This window comes from Lynx rufus, unplaced genomic scaffold (assembly GCF_022079265.1).
Source record: "Lynx rufus isolate CCGP_SWC_20201006 ecotype Redwood Valley unplaced genomic scaffold, mLynRuf1.p SCAF_7, whole genome shotgun sequence".
Classification (NCBI taxonomy): domain Eukaryota; kingdom Metazoa; phylum Chordata; class Mammalia; order Carnivora; family Felidae; genus Lynx; species Lynx rufus.
In genome coordinates, this window is record NW_025814889.1 from 6,903,662 (window position 1) to 6,920,630 (window position 16,969).

The window sequence follows — 16,969 nt, forward strand, 5'->3', positions numbered from 1 at the left end:
CTCGGCCGGCGATTCGGACTTCACGCTTCTGGCTTCCAGAAACAGAGTAAATTCCTGTTGTCTCAGGACACTTGGTTTATGGTCATTTACAGCAGCCACAGAAAACTAATACGAGAGAGGCCAGCTTGGGGGCCGCTGGGACCAAGTTTAACATTTATCTACACTTGGGAATAACAAATAATAAGGGAGACTGCAGGGAAACACGTACAGGTCTAAAACCATAAGGCAACGTGTGATCTGACATATTTAAATCTGTCTTCCGGGACCTATCAGACCACTACTTTGAAAAGAATTTTCAAGGGTGCCACGTGTAGAACCCAGCTGACCGCTTCCTTCGCGATCTCTAATGTAGGTGTCAATCCTGAAATATTTTGACCAAAGTGAAGACCTCCGGCCAGCCATTCTGAAGCAGTATTACGTGCTCCCTCAGTCTGTCTAGTTCCTTCAACTCTCCTCGCCACTTACTTCGTCGTGTGAAGAAACACTCGCCTAATAAATTAACCAGAAAACCTGAGTTAGGTCTTCAATAAACAATACGTAAAATACTAAGTAAAATAACAAAGATTGGCCAACTCAAAACTAATTTCTGGTAGATAATGGGAAGGTGTCAGGAGGAGGTGCCTTCCTGAATATCTTGTTTTATTTTTTTTTTTTTATCTCTATAAACAACTGGACACATTGCGCATCACAGATAGTGAACAGAGATGTGGTGAAAGAATGTCTAAGAACTGCAAGAGAAGAGAACGTGAAAAGTGAGAAGTACCTGACTACATGCTGTTCCAGGACTTGGCAAACTACAACCTAAGGGGCAGATGCAGCCTGCTGCCTGTGTTTATAAATACGATTTTACTGGAATACAGCCATGATCGCTTGTTTACATATTGTCTCTGGCTGCTTTCTCGCTCCGATAGCAGCTAAGTGGTTGTGACAAAGACATATGGCCAATGATGTCTAAACTATTTACTGTAGGGCCTTTCCCAGAAAAAGCTGGCAAGCCCCATTCTGTTACTACATCGCGTAGCCCAGAAGGCAGTCGTCACTGAGTGCTGACCAGGGTATTTACACTGTACTAGGTGCTGAGAAGTTAGGCGAATGACTTCGTCTCTATTCTCACAAGATGTTAATACGGTAGACAGAACAAAAACTGTATACTCCGGCTAATATTTAAACTTGAGACGTGGGCTCTGATAGAAAAACAAATAGCAAAAGAAAAGAAAAAAAGGAAAAAAGAAAACCAAATAGCACCGCAGTAGCACAGAAAGAATTATTAAGTGGAGAAGGACTCCCAGAGAGACAAAGATGTGTCATGGGAAGCACGTGATCAGAGTAGGCCTTTCCTCAAAAGGGGGAATCATATCATCATAGGCAAATCAGGGAAAAAAACAGTTGCTGAAAAACACAACAACCACCAAACAAAAACAAAACAAAGAAGAAAATTACAACCAGAAAAAGAAAAAAAAAACACCCACAATACTGCAGCTTTTAAAATGTAGTCATCAACATTTCACAGAAATCCTCGAGTTCTAAGATACCTATTCACGTAGCTCACCTTGATTTGGATGATGTTGCTGCTGAACTACATGCTCCTTTATTCAAATTGAATGTAACTGGAAGAAAAAACAGTGCTATAGTTTTTTACGTATTTTACACATTTCATTTCCTACACACACACACACACACACTTCATTTATACACATATACGTATATATTTCAGGGAAATTATAACACTTCTCAGATAAGATACCACACCACATCTACCCAGAAGTTCCCGGATGGTCGGCATGAACGAGAGCTGGAATGCTCCTATCCAGAGATGATAAACTCCTGCAGAGAAGCGCACTGGGCAGATGCTCAGAGCTGGGAAAGGCTGCCTTGGCTGTTCTCCACCTCCACTGTCCCCTTCTGCCCTTGCTAAGGGGACAGGACTCCAATTTTGTTTAGGCGTTCACACTTCTCACACTGTGTCTGTATCCTCTGTAAATTTGCATGTTGAAAACCTAATGCTCAAAGTGATGGGATTGGGGGGGGGCAGAGGTGGGGGGGGAGGCTTTATAAGGTTCTTTTGCTCTAAAACAATCAAAATAATCCCGCTTCCTTTCCCAGCGACTGCCTTTGACATGGAGGCTGATAGGGTCTGGCCAGTGACATTCCGAAGGAAGTCTGCTGGCTGGAGGAGTGTCTTCTAGGTAAAGTCTCCTGGCTCACAGGGGACTCTAGAAGAGATGCCCTCTGTCATCCTCTGGACAATGCTGGGTCTACATACAATGGCCGGAGTGCCCACAGCTACCTCGTGTCCCGCTGCTGACCGATGGCCTGGCGTCCGGAACCACCCTGCCCCTGGGACTCTTGTTAGAGCAAGCTATTTCCTTACTACTGAGGCTCCCTTTGGTCAGTTTTCTTACTTGTAGCTGAAGGCATCCTACCCGGTTCATCGTTACAACTTTTTCACATATGGGCGAGAACAGTGCGATCCAGACACAGTACAGGTCTTGCTCCCAAACCTGTTGCTAGTTTTTGGCAGGGCCGATAGGAAAGCATCCATATTAGAAGAAGAAGAAAAAAAGTAAAACTACCTTTTTCTTCATCATTTTCTCTGCTTAATTCCGTAAAAACAGGAGCCTCCTAAAAGGAAAAAAAAAAGAGTGTGAAGCTTTGGTTTATAGTGCATTTGCCATCAGTACTCAGTAGGCCCAGGTGCTTCCTACTCATTGTTGCAAGGCAGCTCCAAATACAAGTGCAAGGTGATTAAGATCCTAGCCGAGAAATGACGCGCACTGCAAACATCCTTCCACTGAGCACTATTCCAAAGCGGGGAGAAAGTGACTTCTCTGGACCAAACTGCAGAAGTTTACCTACATCTGTCTTCCTGCTACAATTTAAAATGGAAACATAAAACAATAAACTTTAAAAGTTTTAGCTAGAGGATTACCTTAAAAGAACAAAACCTTTCTATATTGTGGGATGGTTTACTGTTAAGATTGAGAGTCTAAGACGAACTCAGGAAGAAGTGCAGGTAAAACCCACCTCTGCACGGCATTGGCTCTGTCGCCTGCCAATCTCGCAATCTCCCTTATGCCTCAACTATTCTACCTTTAAAACAGGGATAACGTGCATATTCAGAGGTATCATAAGGGTTAAATACGATATAAAGGAAACACTTAGCATCATGCCTGCAAGAGTGTTTGATAAATGTTAACTGTGGTTTCTACTAACAGAAAAGATGTTCTTATAAATAAAACGTTAAAAAAAGATGTTCTTGAGATCTAGCTGAGATATTCTTTCCTTAGGCAATGTCCATTAACATCTTACAAAAGACATGTTTAAGTGTGGAATGAGGAAGCACTGATCAGTAGGACTTCTTTTACTGGAAGATGTTATTTATACCTGGAAAGTATGAATTAACTTGAAGGTCTTAATGGAATTAAGCAAAAATGTTACAAAACAACGCTATTCCAAAAGGTAAACCATGTTCCTCTGCACAAGATGTGATCCTTCTCAATTTCCACAAAAGGAAATTATAATTTTCCCTCCACTGAAAACAGAACTTTAAATTTTATTTTCATTTTATTTTAAAGCTTATTTGTTTTTTAGAGAAAGAGAGTGCAGGGAAGGAGCAGAGAGAGAGAATCCCAAGGAGACTCCACACTGTCAGCGCGGAGCCCAATGTGAGGCTCAAACTCGCAAACCATGAGATCGTGCCATGAGCCGAAACGAAGAGTCGCATGCTTAACTGACTAAGCCACCCAGATGCCCCCAGAGGTTTAAAGGTTTTTTTTTTTAATGTTTATTCATTTTTCAGAGACAGAGAGAGACAGAGCATGAGTGGGGGACGGGTAGAGAGAGGGGGAGGCATAGAATCTGAAGCAGGCTCTGAGCTGTCAGCACAGAGCCCGACACGGGGCTCGAACTCACGGACCACAGGATCATGATCTGGGCCAAAGTCAGATGCTTAACCGACTGAGCCTCCCAGGCGCCCTCAGAGGTCTGAATTTTAAAAAGGTAAAAGAATTTCAAGAATAAAAAGTTTTTTCAATCTTAGGCAGGGGTTAAATTTTACAACTACAGGGCTTTAAACATTGTTTCTATTTTAATACAGAAAACTCCTAAAAGATGGCGTAAATACATGCATATGAAAGCAGCACCGTATTACACACGCACAGCCACCCACTCATCAAGGTCAATTAACGTGGTATAAAAGTTGACTCATAAATGGATCTTTACTTTCTTATTGCCTTTTCCTTCCTGCGTCACTCTGTAATAAACAGCTTCTATAAGACACGCACGTTAATGATCAGAGCAGCTGTATTCATAATAGCCAAATCCTGAAAACAAGCGACATGTTTCTCAGCAGGACAATGGATCAATTGTGTGATATTCATAAAATGGATACACATCAATTTTAAAAAGGGTGAAACACTGGTAGGAAAGGACACAGGTGCAGTAAACATAAAGAACATTCTGTCTGAGTTAAAGAAGCCAGACACAGAGAGAGCGTACCGTATGATGAAGTTCGTATGAACTTCGACGAAGTTCAAGAACAAACTGGCAAGTAATTAAGAGTGGCACATCAGAACACCGGTTCCTTCCTGGGGAACAGGGAATATTAACTGGGAATGAGTATGACACTGAAAATGTTCTGTATCTTGAGCTGGGTGGTCATTTCATAAGCTATCCGTCCATCTACTATCCATCCATCCATCCATCCATCCATCCATATGTAAAATTCCACTAAGCTGTAACCTTAAGATTAATGCACATCATACACTTCAGCACATGTATCTTATACCACAATAAAGTTTTTTTTTTTTTAATGTTTATTTTTGACAGAGAGAGACAGAGAGACAGAGCATGAGCAGGGGAGGGGCAGAGAGAGAGGGAGACGCAGAATCCGAAGCAGGCTCCAGCACAGAGCCTGACGCGGGGCTCAAACCCTCAGACCGCGAGATCATGACCTGAGCCGAAGTCGGACGCTCAACTGACTGAGCCACCCAGGCGCCCTGCACAATAAAGTTTTTAAAATACTAAATGGCTAGGAGCGCCACCTATGTCACAGGCTATACTTTCCTACACACACACAACTTTTGGTATGGAAGCACCATGAGGCAGGGAGTTTTTATCTTTTGTTTACTGCTCTCTCCCCAGTACCTAGAAGAAGGCCCGGCACACAGAGGGTACCCAATAAATATTTGTTAAAATAAATGCCCTCCTCTAGTTATTCTAATACCTGAACCACCTTCCCCATGCCCTGTCTCCCCATTTACCTGGGTTCGGCCTGTTGATTCTTCAGGCCCACAGGTTGTATCTGCCTGATTCAAATAGTCTACATCCTGCCCAGGCTGGGGCAGGCGCTGGCACCTAGGTTCCCACACTGTGTTTAACTCCAGCATCGCGCTAATTACGGCCGAGTAATGTCATCTGCTGTGTCTCCCCCATTAGTTATCACCTGCACCTTAGCCATAAGGAAGCTGAGGTTTAGAACTATAGAATTCTGTAAGATCAAGAGTCAGTAAGTCAGAGACGGGACCCAGGCTGGCCTCAACTCCAGAAGCTGGCCTTTTAGACTCCATCATGCGCATTCTCCTCTTCAGTAAGGAACAGCATCTGCCCAACTCAACTCGATGCTTAAAAATTTTGATTCTTGAGACCTTTTCCCATTGCCTCCCTGAATGACACTGCTGCCCACCTGTTCTTTCCCTTCCAGACCTCTTCTCACTTGTTCTTCAATAAACTTGGCTGTCTTCTCTTCATCATCAAGGTCCTGCTTCTTCTTTTTCTCCAGTTCCAGTTGCCGGCGGATAGTTTCTGGGTCCCTGTCGATATACTGAATATACCAGCCCTTCGGCGTCTCATCCACCTTGCACAAGCCTTAAAAAGAAAAAAAAAAAAAAAAAACAGGTAAACTCGTACACAACCAAAACTAAAGGAAAGTATAAATGCGTTCCATCTCTGCGTCATGTACTTATTCATTCAAATACACTATTCAAACACATTCAAATACACAAATTCATGCGGCCCATGGATTTTCCATACTCACAGTTGATAACATTTAGACATTTTAAGTGGGATACTTTATCTCCTTGAACAGAAAAAATTATCATTCTGATTTTTAACTACCTGGGCTAAGTCAACTATGTATGCCAGAGAAATACAGGAAAGTATCATCTTGCTTAGTAATTATTTAACTGTGTCTAAGTATTTAACATCCGACGAGTACATGATATTCTACTAACTTAATAGAAATTTGCCCCGTAAAATGGAATCAAGTAACACGGTGAGTATGTGATACATGTCACGGCTCCTTGCCCTCTCCCTCCAAGTTCATCCTATGAAGATTAGAAATGGAAAAAGCTGCAGCAAATTTTTAAAAAGCTCCTTGCACGGGGGTAACAAAAGCCTCAGAAAGTAAAATGAATACAGGGGCGTAAGAGGGGGAGGACTGGTAATAACCCTTAACCCGAATGAGAGGATGTGCTGGTGATAAATCCGGGCCCTGTCAAAAGAACCGTTCCAGATGCTCGTGTTCGGGTGGAACACACAAAATCAGTCCTGGAAGATTATGCTCCCCTCCGCCAGTTTTTAACTGCCCTGCTCGCCCTCTTTTCGTAAATGTACACAGAAACCGTGACAATTCTGTCTCTGCCCCCGAGCCACGCAACAGCTGCTCAGATCCTGTCTTATTCTCACCTTCTCTGCCCAGCCACTTGGTAAAATCAGTCAGAGTCTCCCACTGGGTGGCATTCATGTGGATGTGCTCCCGGTGGCTGATATACTCATTGTACACGATGTTGTTGTGGACTCTCTTAGTGCCTGAGAACAAAACAGCACACCGTCAACCCGGAGCAGGTTTACGGATTAGGAAGTTATTGTGTGCACAATACCCAGATGCTTACCAAAGCGTCTCCTGAGAAGTTCTAGAAAGTCATTTCGGAATTCCCTAGTAAGGAAAGGAAGGAAAGCATTAAGGTAATTCTACAAATACAAAGCCACCATACAGTGTGAATGCCCAAATGATATATGACACCTCTATGTGACTACCTGTTAGGAACCCTTAAGAACTGAAAAGGGAAGGAATCCCGAAAGTTTACAGCTTTCGAGGATTTCAGTTTACAGGTCAGTTTGGAGTTGAGACTTCCAGGCTTGGCGGAGCAACCACAGCACAAGTGACTCCACGGGTCTAGAAAGGTTCCTCCGTGAAGTCTCTTAGCATGACTGAGTGTGGCATAAAAAAACCATTCTTCCGACGATAACAAAGCTTCCCTGATTCCACGTGAAATTGGTACTCAACGTGTCCCTCTGCACGGAATACACTGTTATGTGCTGGGTAAACACAGGTGAATAAAACCTAAATCTTGACCCAGGTTCCAATCTAGCGGAACCAATCATAAGACGAGGCGAACTGCAAAAGAGATGTAGCACAATGTCACGGAGTTGAGGGATGCCCGCTGGCGATCTTTAACGTGGGCGGGGAAGTAGACATCAGACCTTATAGGTGGAGAGGAAGAGAAGGCCACTCCCAGCTGGCAGAGAAACACGGAAGCATCACGTCTGGGAAATGATGATCTCACTGAGCTGACATTGTGAGTAGACAGAAAGGAGGGACATGGTGGGACAGAACAGAAGAACAGGGCGGGGGTGGAGGACACAGCTGGAAAATAATGGCGGGGCTCATCTTTGAAGTACCTCGAATGTCATGCTCAAGAGGGTGGGTTTTATGCGGGCAGTGGCAAAGCACCAAATAATTTACTTAGGAGTTAGTCTGTGAAAATCTGTGATCTAGAAAGACAGTCCTGGGGAAGACAGAACAAGAATTCTCCAAGTGTGGTCCCTACAACAGTAGCATCAACACTACCTGGGAACTTGATAGAAACAGCACGTCTCCAGCCCCAGCCCAGATCTATGGAATCAGAATCTGCCACTGTTGTCACAAGCCCTCACAGTGATTCTGACGCACGTGGCGGTTTGTGAACCATGGGCGTAAAACACGGACAGGAGGGACAGAAGCTGCGGCCGGGAGATCAGTGAGGAAGTCACGGAATTAATTTAGGTGACACATGATGAGAATGATGACTAGGGCTGGCAGAATGGCGAGGAGGTGAGTTTAAAGGACACCGTAGAGGAGAATCAACAACAGGGAAGTCCCAGCTTAGCATTCCGAGTAGGTATTGTCAGCCAGCCCACGATAGGCGTGGTGGACAGAGTACCGTGCTTGGCTTTAAAATGTTGGCTTCGGGAGAGCCTTCAGAAATATAGATTACACGGGGCGCCTGGGTGGCGCAGTCGGTTAAGCGTCCGACTTCAGCCAGGTCACAATCTCACGGTCCGTGGGTTTGAGCCCCGCATCGGGCTCTGGGCTGATGGCTCAGAGCCTGGAGCCTGTTTCCGATTCTGTGTCTCCCTCTCTCTCTGCCCCTCCCCCGTTCATGCTCTGTCTCTCTCTGTCCCAAAAATAAATAAAAAACGTTGAAAAAAAAAAATTAAAAAAAAAAAAAAAAGAAATATAGATTACAACTGCCCATGGAAAAAAAAAATCTACAACTTAGGACAGATAATCAGGAATGAACAGTAAGACTGAGGAGTCACCCAACACAAAGGGAACAGCTGGAAGAATGACAGAACTCTTGGAGCCTGGGTAATGTGGACTGAAGGAAGCCGAGCGGACACCCTGAGGAACATTCCTGCATTGGAGGAGCTGGGAGGAAAGGAAGAGGGGCTAAGGAAGCAAGCTGGCAGCAGGAGGAGGAGGAGGAGGAGGAGGAGGGGGAGGAAAGCCAGCAAAGAATGGAAAACAGAGAGATGTTTGTGGGTAGTTAAGAGCGTTATCCACCGAAGAAAGATAAAGAGCAAGATGGAAACTGGGCAGCTACGTGGATGCAGTAAAAGGGGGCGGAGAGGAAAAGCCCAGTGTAGACGGCTCTTGCCAGGATGATATTTCCCCAAATGTGGCTCGTGCAGCCCCGTGGTAATCGAGGTGGTTTCGTGTGGTTCACAGATAAACAATTTTGGCCTTTTTCACCGTGTTACCTGCGTTGATGGCACAAAAGCCACACAGGGGACACCTGCTGGCGTCTTAGCCAACTCAGGGCAGTGGGCGGCGAGGCCAGCCTGCACAGGCAGCCAGAGTATTCTTCATGGACACGCGCTCGCGGTGAGAATCAATGCTGGTTTCACCAAGAACGTCCTTGACGGGGCGGTGGGACAGCACTAAATCTCAGCCTGCGGGGCTCCGTCTCATACCCTGTGCGCTGGGACGGGCTCGGGAACGCAGCACTTCCACCGCCGCCTGGGGCTTGTCTTGAGCGCAGCACTCGTGCGATGGTCTGAGCCACGCACAGAACTACCTCTGTCACCGCGCACCACTGCTACTTGAAAGGATGACGGACCGATCAACTACGGTTATTCAAAATCGGGTATTTCGTAGACATTTGGTCAAAAATAAGCAAAGTGAGCCTTGTCACGTCAAGGAAAACAGCTGACATTTGTTTATCATTTGTTGCCGACTATAAAATGTGAGCTTTCCGGCAAAAAATTAAATCTGGTAAACTGGCATCGGCCACCGTGAGTCTGACGTCCCTCCCAATACTGAAGGACCTTTCCGATGACACTGATAACATTAAAAAGTATGATTTTACGCTACTATGTAACAAAACGTGTCACCATTCGGAACACTCGGTGAACCAATATTTTCCAAATGACCAGTGCATGATGACATAAAACCATGCGTGGGGACAAGCTCCATCTAAAGTGAAAGATCGAGGGATCATAATGTAATAGCGCACAAAAGTTCCCTGACACGGTTCCAGAATCCACGCTGCAGCTAATCTTGAAGAAACTACCACGTTGTTGTGTTTTGATGTTGCATCAAAGAACATCCAAAATTATCCGAAAAAGGCTATTAAAGTATTCCCCTGTTCCAACCAGACATCTATGAACAGGGTGGCCTTTCTTTATGTGCTTTACCCAAAACATGTTGAAACAGACAATTGAATACAGAAGCGGTTGTAGAATCCAGCTGTCTCCTAGTAGTCAGACCCTGAAGAGATTTGTAAAAATCTGAAGCAAAGCTATTCCTATTGTTTTTGTTTGTTTTGGAATATATAGTTAATTTTTATTAAAAAATTATTTATTTTAACACTTAATAGATTTATTATTATTTTTTTTATTATTTTATTTTCTTACTAACACTCCTAGATTTATTATTATTTTAAGTGAGATAATAAATACGCTTCATTTTTTTTTCATTTTTAATCCCTAACTCACAAGTATCAATATATCGGTATCAATCACAAACAAAAGCTCTTCGAGGCTCTTCAAGAATTTTTAAGGGTGAAAAGGGGTCCTAAGGCCAAAAGGCCCAGAACTTGGGAAAGAAAGAGACAGACAGACTTAAGACTAAATATTAATAGCAATAATAATTAGTAGCTAATATTAATCAAGTACTCGATACTTTTCTAAACTCTTTAAAACCATTAACTCATTAATCTTTCTATGAAATAAAGAAAACGCTTGGAAGAGGGTGCTGTTTTTAGTCCCATTTCACAGATGGGGAAACAGAAGCACAGACAAACGTTAAGTGCTTCGGCGAGAGTCACGCAGCCCGCGAAGGGAGAAGCCTGGGTTTGCAGGGCTTACAGGCAGGCAGTCGGATTCCACAGCCGTGCTCTGAGCCACAACCGAGTTAGAGTGAAAGAGAGTTTTTTTGTGTTGGGAGAGCAAGGCTGAATTGTGAGAAACACTTCTGTAACAATTTCATACTGTGACAAATTGTCAGAGGAAAACAAAACCTGAGCACAGGATAGCAGAGCTATCCTGTTAATGTGGAAGGAACAGACAGAGCTCCCAATATACACATTTTTAAGCATATGTACTACATGTCCAACTCAACAAAGCTTATGAGATAAGGATGTCTTCAAGTTACTCACTCGGAGAAGTAATCCATAAACTGCTGAGGATTTTCTGAAGCCAACAGTAGTTGTCTCTGGTGAGATTCGGACATACAATGACACTTGAAGCCATTCTACAAAACATTAAGTAGTGGTTAAGTTCTGATTTAGGTCATCATAATGGGCCCTAAACAGAAGTATTTTAGTTAACCATAAAAAGCCCCTCTTTGATAATAAATTGTAACAAAAAAAGAAAAAGAGAAAATCACTAGCTTTAAGCACACTATCATCTTTTTTAAAAAGTTTTTTATGAGGTTGAGTTATGTAACACTGCCCCTCAAGGGATAATCCCAGGAGATTAGAGACAGAAAGCTCGTGGCAAGCCGATGTTACTAAGAGACAGGGCAGGGCACGGGTACAGAAGAGTGATTTTGTTTTTTAAATCCATTTACCCAATTTTATTGAACATCTACTACGTGTAGGGTGATGTAAGTGGTTGGGGAAACGTAACCAAGTAAAATGGGCCGTTAGTGAATTTCACTCACTTTTCTCTACTTCACTTCATTATCCAAAATACGTTATGGCATATTACAGAAATGTCATGTTAAATCTCATGGGATAACGGCACACTACAGAAACCTCGTGTTAGATATACTAAATCTGCACCTTCTTCAGGTGACTATAAAAAAAATGACAAGTTTTGACTTTGTATCTACGCGACTTAGCATTTACAGCTGATTCTCCGCCAGCACCGGCGATGAAAACTGGGCCTCTCCCGCCGTGTTCTCCGTGTCAGTGAACAGTTCTGTCCCACGCCCGGTCACCCAGGCCAGGGACTTACCACTAAGTCCACTCGGCCTCCCTAACACCGCCTCTCCCGTCTCCCCGTCTGGTCTCACGCCACTGGCCCGATGTCAACACCCCATCTCGCTTAGCTGCCTCACCCTCAGTCACCCACAGACGACTGACACGATGCTCGCCTCAACTGTGTTCCACCCGTGCACTACTCTCACTCGCAGGTACCTAAAAGGAAACTTGGTGTTGGTCTCATGAATGCAAAACCAGTGCAAATTCCCATAGGTTAAAAATCAGTCACTGAAATGAAAACAAAATGAGGCCAGTAAATTCTAGAAACCCATGAGAGTGGATGGGCAGGAGGGGAATACTCTGGATCCGACCTCCTTCCCCTCAATCTTCCAATACTGAGAGAGAGGGAGACGAAAGGGAACTTGGAGGGGTCAACCTCTCCTCCTGCAGGCCACCCTCCCAGGCAGGGGAGTCGATGCGCAGAGTTGAGAGCAAACGGCACAGAATCGCCACAAGTGTCTTACTCTGAAATCGGTAACTGAAGGAAAAGAGTTAAGCAGTTATCCTCCTTTTGCCATACAACCTGTGTTTGAGGATAACCCAACAGCTCCAGTTAATGAGAAAGAGCTCAGCCTTACATAAGAATGGCAGCCAATAATAAATTCTGAGAAATACAGAAAAATAACCACTTTGCAACTCTTAAGGAAATAATAGACTCAAGCAAGGATGCTAAAACACCGAAGGAAAAGGTTGATGGTAAACTAGATGTATTCCTTACTATCTGCTCGCTCTTGCGAGAGGGAAAATATTCCTTTCTAACATTACCGTCCTCTTCACTCAGTCATCTTAGCACTAGCAGCCATTACGGGCCTCCTTGTGTGATGCGATACGAAACCCGCAGGACCACCTATCAAGTCGTCTTCCCCCAAATATTTAACCTGATCCGAATCAAGCCTTCAGCTCCAAGTTCCAGTTTATAGAACTGTAAGTTAGAGGGGCGCCTGGGTGGCGCAGTCGGTTAAGCGTCCGACTTCAGCCAGGTCACGATCTCGCGGTCCGTGAGTTCGAGCCCCGCGTCGGGCTCTGGGCTGATGGCTCAGAGCCTGGAGCCTGTTTCCAGTTCTGTGTCTCCCTCTCTCTCTGCCCCTCCCCCATTCATGCTCTTCTCTCTCTGTCCCAAAAATAAATAAACGTTGAAAAAAAAGAACTGTAAGTTAGAGAAGGAGGGTCAAAGACAACCACAAGAGAACTTCATTGTTTCATATCAGAAAGTGGGAACGCTCCAGGGCAGTTACTGGCCCAGTAGAGAGTCAACGTCAGAAAAACTGAATTAGCAAAGATACCAACTCGAGTGTCCATTGACAGATAAACGGATAAAGAAGACACACACAATGGAATATTACTCAGCCTACAGGAAAGGACCGAGATCTTGCCATTTGTCACAATATGGATGGGCCTCAAGGGTGTTTTGCTAAGTGAAATAACTCAGATAAAGACAAATTTCCTATGACTTCACCTATATGTGGAACCTTCAAAACAAAAGAGTAACGGGCTCCTGGGTGGCTCAGTCGGTTGAGTGTCGGATTCTGGATTTGGGCTCAGGTTGTGATCTCGCCATCCTGAGGCAGAGCCCTGCACTGGGCTCCGCGTTGGGTGTGGAGGCTGCTTGAAATTCTCTCTCTCGGGGCGGGGGGGGGGGGGGGGGGGGAGGTGATCACGTGGCTGAGTCAGTTAAGCGTCCGACTTCGGCTCAGGTGAGGATCTTATGGTTCGTGGGTTCGAGCCCCATGTCGGGCTCTGTGCTGACAGCTCGGAGCCTGGAGCCTGCTTCGGATTCTGTGTCTCCCTCTCTTTCTGCCCCTCCCCTGCTCACCCTCTGTCTCTCTCTCATAAATAAATAAAACATCAGAAATTCTCTCTCTCCCTCTGCCCCTCTCCCCTGGCTCATGCAGGCATGCACGCGCACGTTCTCTCTCAAAAAAATACAAAACAAAAACAAAAACACAATCAGACCTATAAATACAGAGGATAAGCTGACGGCTGTAGGCGGTAAGGAGAGGCGCTGGGCAAACACGTGAAGGGAAGGGAGAGAGAGAGGCCTCTGGTGACGGAATGGAGAGAACTGTGCAGGAAGTACGGTCGAAGGCACGTATGGTGACAGTGTTGCGGGGGTGACAGGTGGGAGCCACACTTGGGACGCGCACAGCAAACGGCATAAATTACGTTGTGCAGAGGAAACCACTGTAACTAACATGTGGGTAACGCGTGACAGCTATACTAGTAAAAAATTAATTAGATGGAGCGCCTGGGTGGCTCAGTCGGTTAAGCAGCCGACTTCAGCTCAGGTCATGATCTCACGGTCCGTGAGTTCAAGGCCCGCGTCGGGCTTTGTGCTGACAGCTCAGAGCCTGGAGCCTGCTTCGGATTCTGTGTCTCCCTCTCTCTGACGCTCCCCTGTTCATGCTCTGTCTCTCCCTGTCTCAAAAATAAATAAAACGTTAAAAAAAAAATTTAAAAAAAAATTAATTGGAAAAAAAAGAAAAACGGAGTCGCAAGGGGGCGGGAGCAAGGGCGAGGGAAGTGGATTCTATATTCCGTTTAGGAATGAGAGAGGATCAAAAGCCCTAATTACTCACATTTTTAGGGCAATGAAACTCTTCTCTGTGAGATGATAATGGATGTATGCCATTACACACATTTGTTCAAAACCGGAGAAATGTCCAACATCAGGAGGGAAGCCCACTGCCAACTGTAGGCTTTGGTGGTGAAGATGTGAAGCACTAGTCTGTTGCCAAATGCTGATAATGGGGAAACTGTACAAATGTGGGGATGGGGTGTGTACAGGAGATCTCTGGACCTTCCGCTCATCATTGCTGTAAAGCTAGAACTGCTCTAAAAAAAACAGCTTATTTTTTTTAAGCCCTAATAACAAATCCGATCCATGGCTTTTGATTGGGTCTTGGTTTTAACAAAAACTTAAAAAAAAATTTTTTTTTAATGTTTATTTATTTTTGAGAGAGACAGAGTGAAAGAGTACAAGTGGGGGAGGGGCAGAGAGAGAGAGGGAGACGCAGAATCCGAAGCAGGCTCCAGGCTCCGAGCTGTCAGCACAGAGCCGGATGCGGGGCTCGAACTCACGGACCGTGAGATCATGACCTGAGCCGAAGTCGGACGCTCAACTGACTGAGCCACCCAGGCGCCCCTATGGTCCATGACTTTATTTATTGTTTTTTAAATTTTTTTTAACGTTTATTCATTTTTGAGAGACAGAGACAGAGAGTGAGCAGGGGAGGGTCAGAGAGAGAGACAGACACAGAATCTGAAACAGGCTCCAGGCTCTGAGCTGTCAGCACAGAGCCTGACGCGGGGTTCGAACTCACAGACCACGAGATCATGACCTGAGCCAAAGTCGGACGCTCAACCGACTGAGCCACCCAGTGCCCCGAAATAAAAAAAACTTTTAAAAAGCGTTTGTGGGAACAAGTGATGAAAATGTGAATATGGACTGTGTGTCAGACGACATAAAGGAATTTGTATTACTTTTTTTTTATGTGTGATGACATATATTGTGGCTACGTAGAAAAATACCCAAATATCTTAGAGAAGCATACTTAAGTATTTAAAGATGAAATGTCCTAGATGCTTGCAACTGACTTTAAAATATTTCTGAAAGAAGTAAGGCTAGGCGAGTTTCTTAAAATGTTCAATACGGGTAATGGAGATACAAATGTTCGTGGTATTTGTCTCTAGTTTTCTGTGTGAGAATTTCACCTTGACTGTTAGAAAGAAAGAACGGGAGGGGCGCCTGGGTGGCTCAGTTGGTTAAGAATTCAGGTTTGGCTCAGGTTATGATCTCGCCGTTCACGAGTTCAAGCCCCACGTCGGGCTCTGTGCTGACAGCTCAGAGCCAGAAGCCTGCTTTGGATTCCGTGTGTGTGTGTGTGTGTGTGTGTGTGTGTGTGTGTGTGTCTTTGCCCCTCCCCTGCTTGTGTGCTCGCTCTCTCTCTCTCTCTCTCTCTCTCTAAATAAACATTAAAAAGGAGGGGGGAGAACTGGAGACAAATGAAAAAAGAGTTAACTGCTTCACTGTCAGTCAACGTGTCCTACTTAAGCATCTCATCCCTCGCCTGCAGAAAACACTGGAGTGGATTATTCCAATTACCCAATGTTCCGCTGCACCTACCCAATCCAATTCAATCTCCGGAGGAAAAATACGACCCTGTCGCTAGCCTGCTCTCAATTCTTCAAGGGGCTTCGTCATCCACCTCACTAATGTGAAAACGTACAAACGCCGCTGGACGGCATACAAACCTTTTCAAGATCTGCCCCAAGACCCCTTGGGTACACATCATTCACTGACTTAAAGCTCACAATCTTCCCGGTAGGTACAATTCTTATTCCCACTTTACAGATAAGCAAACGGGCAGGGGGAATGTGAGTAACTTGCCCAAGCCTACACAGCTAGCAAGTAGCGCCGCTAGGATTCAGAATTCTGACAGTCTGGCCTCCAGTCCACGATCGTCACCACAGGGAGTAATATCCTGGGCCTGGCACACTGTAGGCGCTCAATAAATGCTTGTTAGATGAGTAGTGTGCCAGAGCTTAGCTGTCCTTTTTCATCTGATCCCGAAAAGAGGGGTGAATCCCGATCACCTTGTTTCTCTGGAGTCACGTCAAGTCAGAGATGACTGTTACGGTCATTCCCCGAGCATCGGGCACTGCACCATTCAACGCCCCCGTTTTATGACAGCTCGAGTAGCATCCCGTCTAGGAGAGCTGCAAAGCCTCCTATTTCATTTCTTTTTGGCGGAAGATCGTGGAGGAATGAGGCGTCAAAGATCACTGGTTCCCCTAGATAAACGCTGCAGGTCAGGATGGCGGTACCGAGTTGAGTAGCTGACTCGCCCAGCGCAGAACCCACACGACCAGAACCCCGAAGTTCCACTCCCTCACCCCAGCGTCAGGGACTCGAACCTGGATTTCCAGCAGGGCCCCGCTTGGGGCCCCATCCAGGACCGCTTACCTCGTCCCGGCACTGCTTCTGGCACATCTGGCAATACCAGCGCAGCTTCTGAAGCCCCTTGGATTTGATCCTGTTGGCGATGGCCTTAGGGGTAAGGAAATCTGACTTGCCCATCGCGACCGCGGTAGCGACAACTTCGCTGAAGCGCCCGGCCAACCGGAAGCGGAATGAAGCTGACTGGGGCGGGGGCGGGACAAATACCAGCCGCGAGCCGGAAGGAGGTGGGGCCTCGGAAGGCTGGCCTCCCCCCAACGATCGC

At 45.4% G+C, this 16,969-nt stretch overlaps 1 protein-coding gene across 4 annotated transcripts in view; it reads right to left on the minus strand.

Annotated features, from left to right (window-relative positions):
• The window catches only part of KIN (Kin17 DNA and RNA binding protein), a 42,541-nt gene extending 25,679 nt beyond the window's left edge, over positions 1-16,862 (minus strand). For all 4 annotated transcript variants that reach the window (XR_006959715.1, XM_047065130.1, XM_047065131.1 and 1 more), the window contains exons 1-7: positions 16,711-16,862; positions 10,920-11,014; positions 6,891-6,934; positions 6,685-6,807; positions 5,684-5,865; positions 2,574-2,622; positions 1,550-1,607 (exon numbers count right to left, since the gene is read on the minus strand). Coding sequence is in view for 3 of the 4 variants with exons in the window: in XM_047065130.1 (XP_046921086.1) it covers positions 1,550-1,607; positions 2,574-2,622; positions 5,684-5,865; positions 6,685-6,807; positions 6,891-6,934; positions 10,920-11,014; positions 16,711-16,824 (665 nt within the window). In the remaining variant the exon portion in view is untranslated. The remainder of the gene's footprint in view (positions 1-1,549; positions 1,608-2,573; positions 2,623-5,683; positions 5,866-6,684; positions 6,808-6,890; positions 6,935-10,919; positions 11,015-16,710) is intronic.
• Between the last annotated feature and the right edge of the window lie 107 nt (positions 16,863-16,969).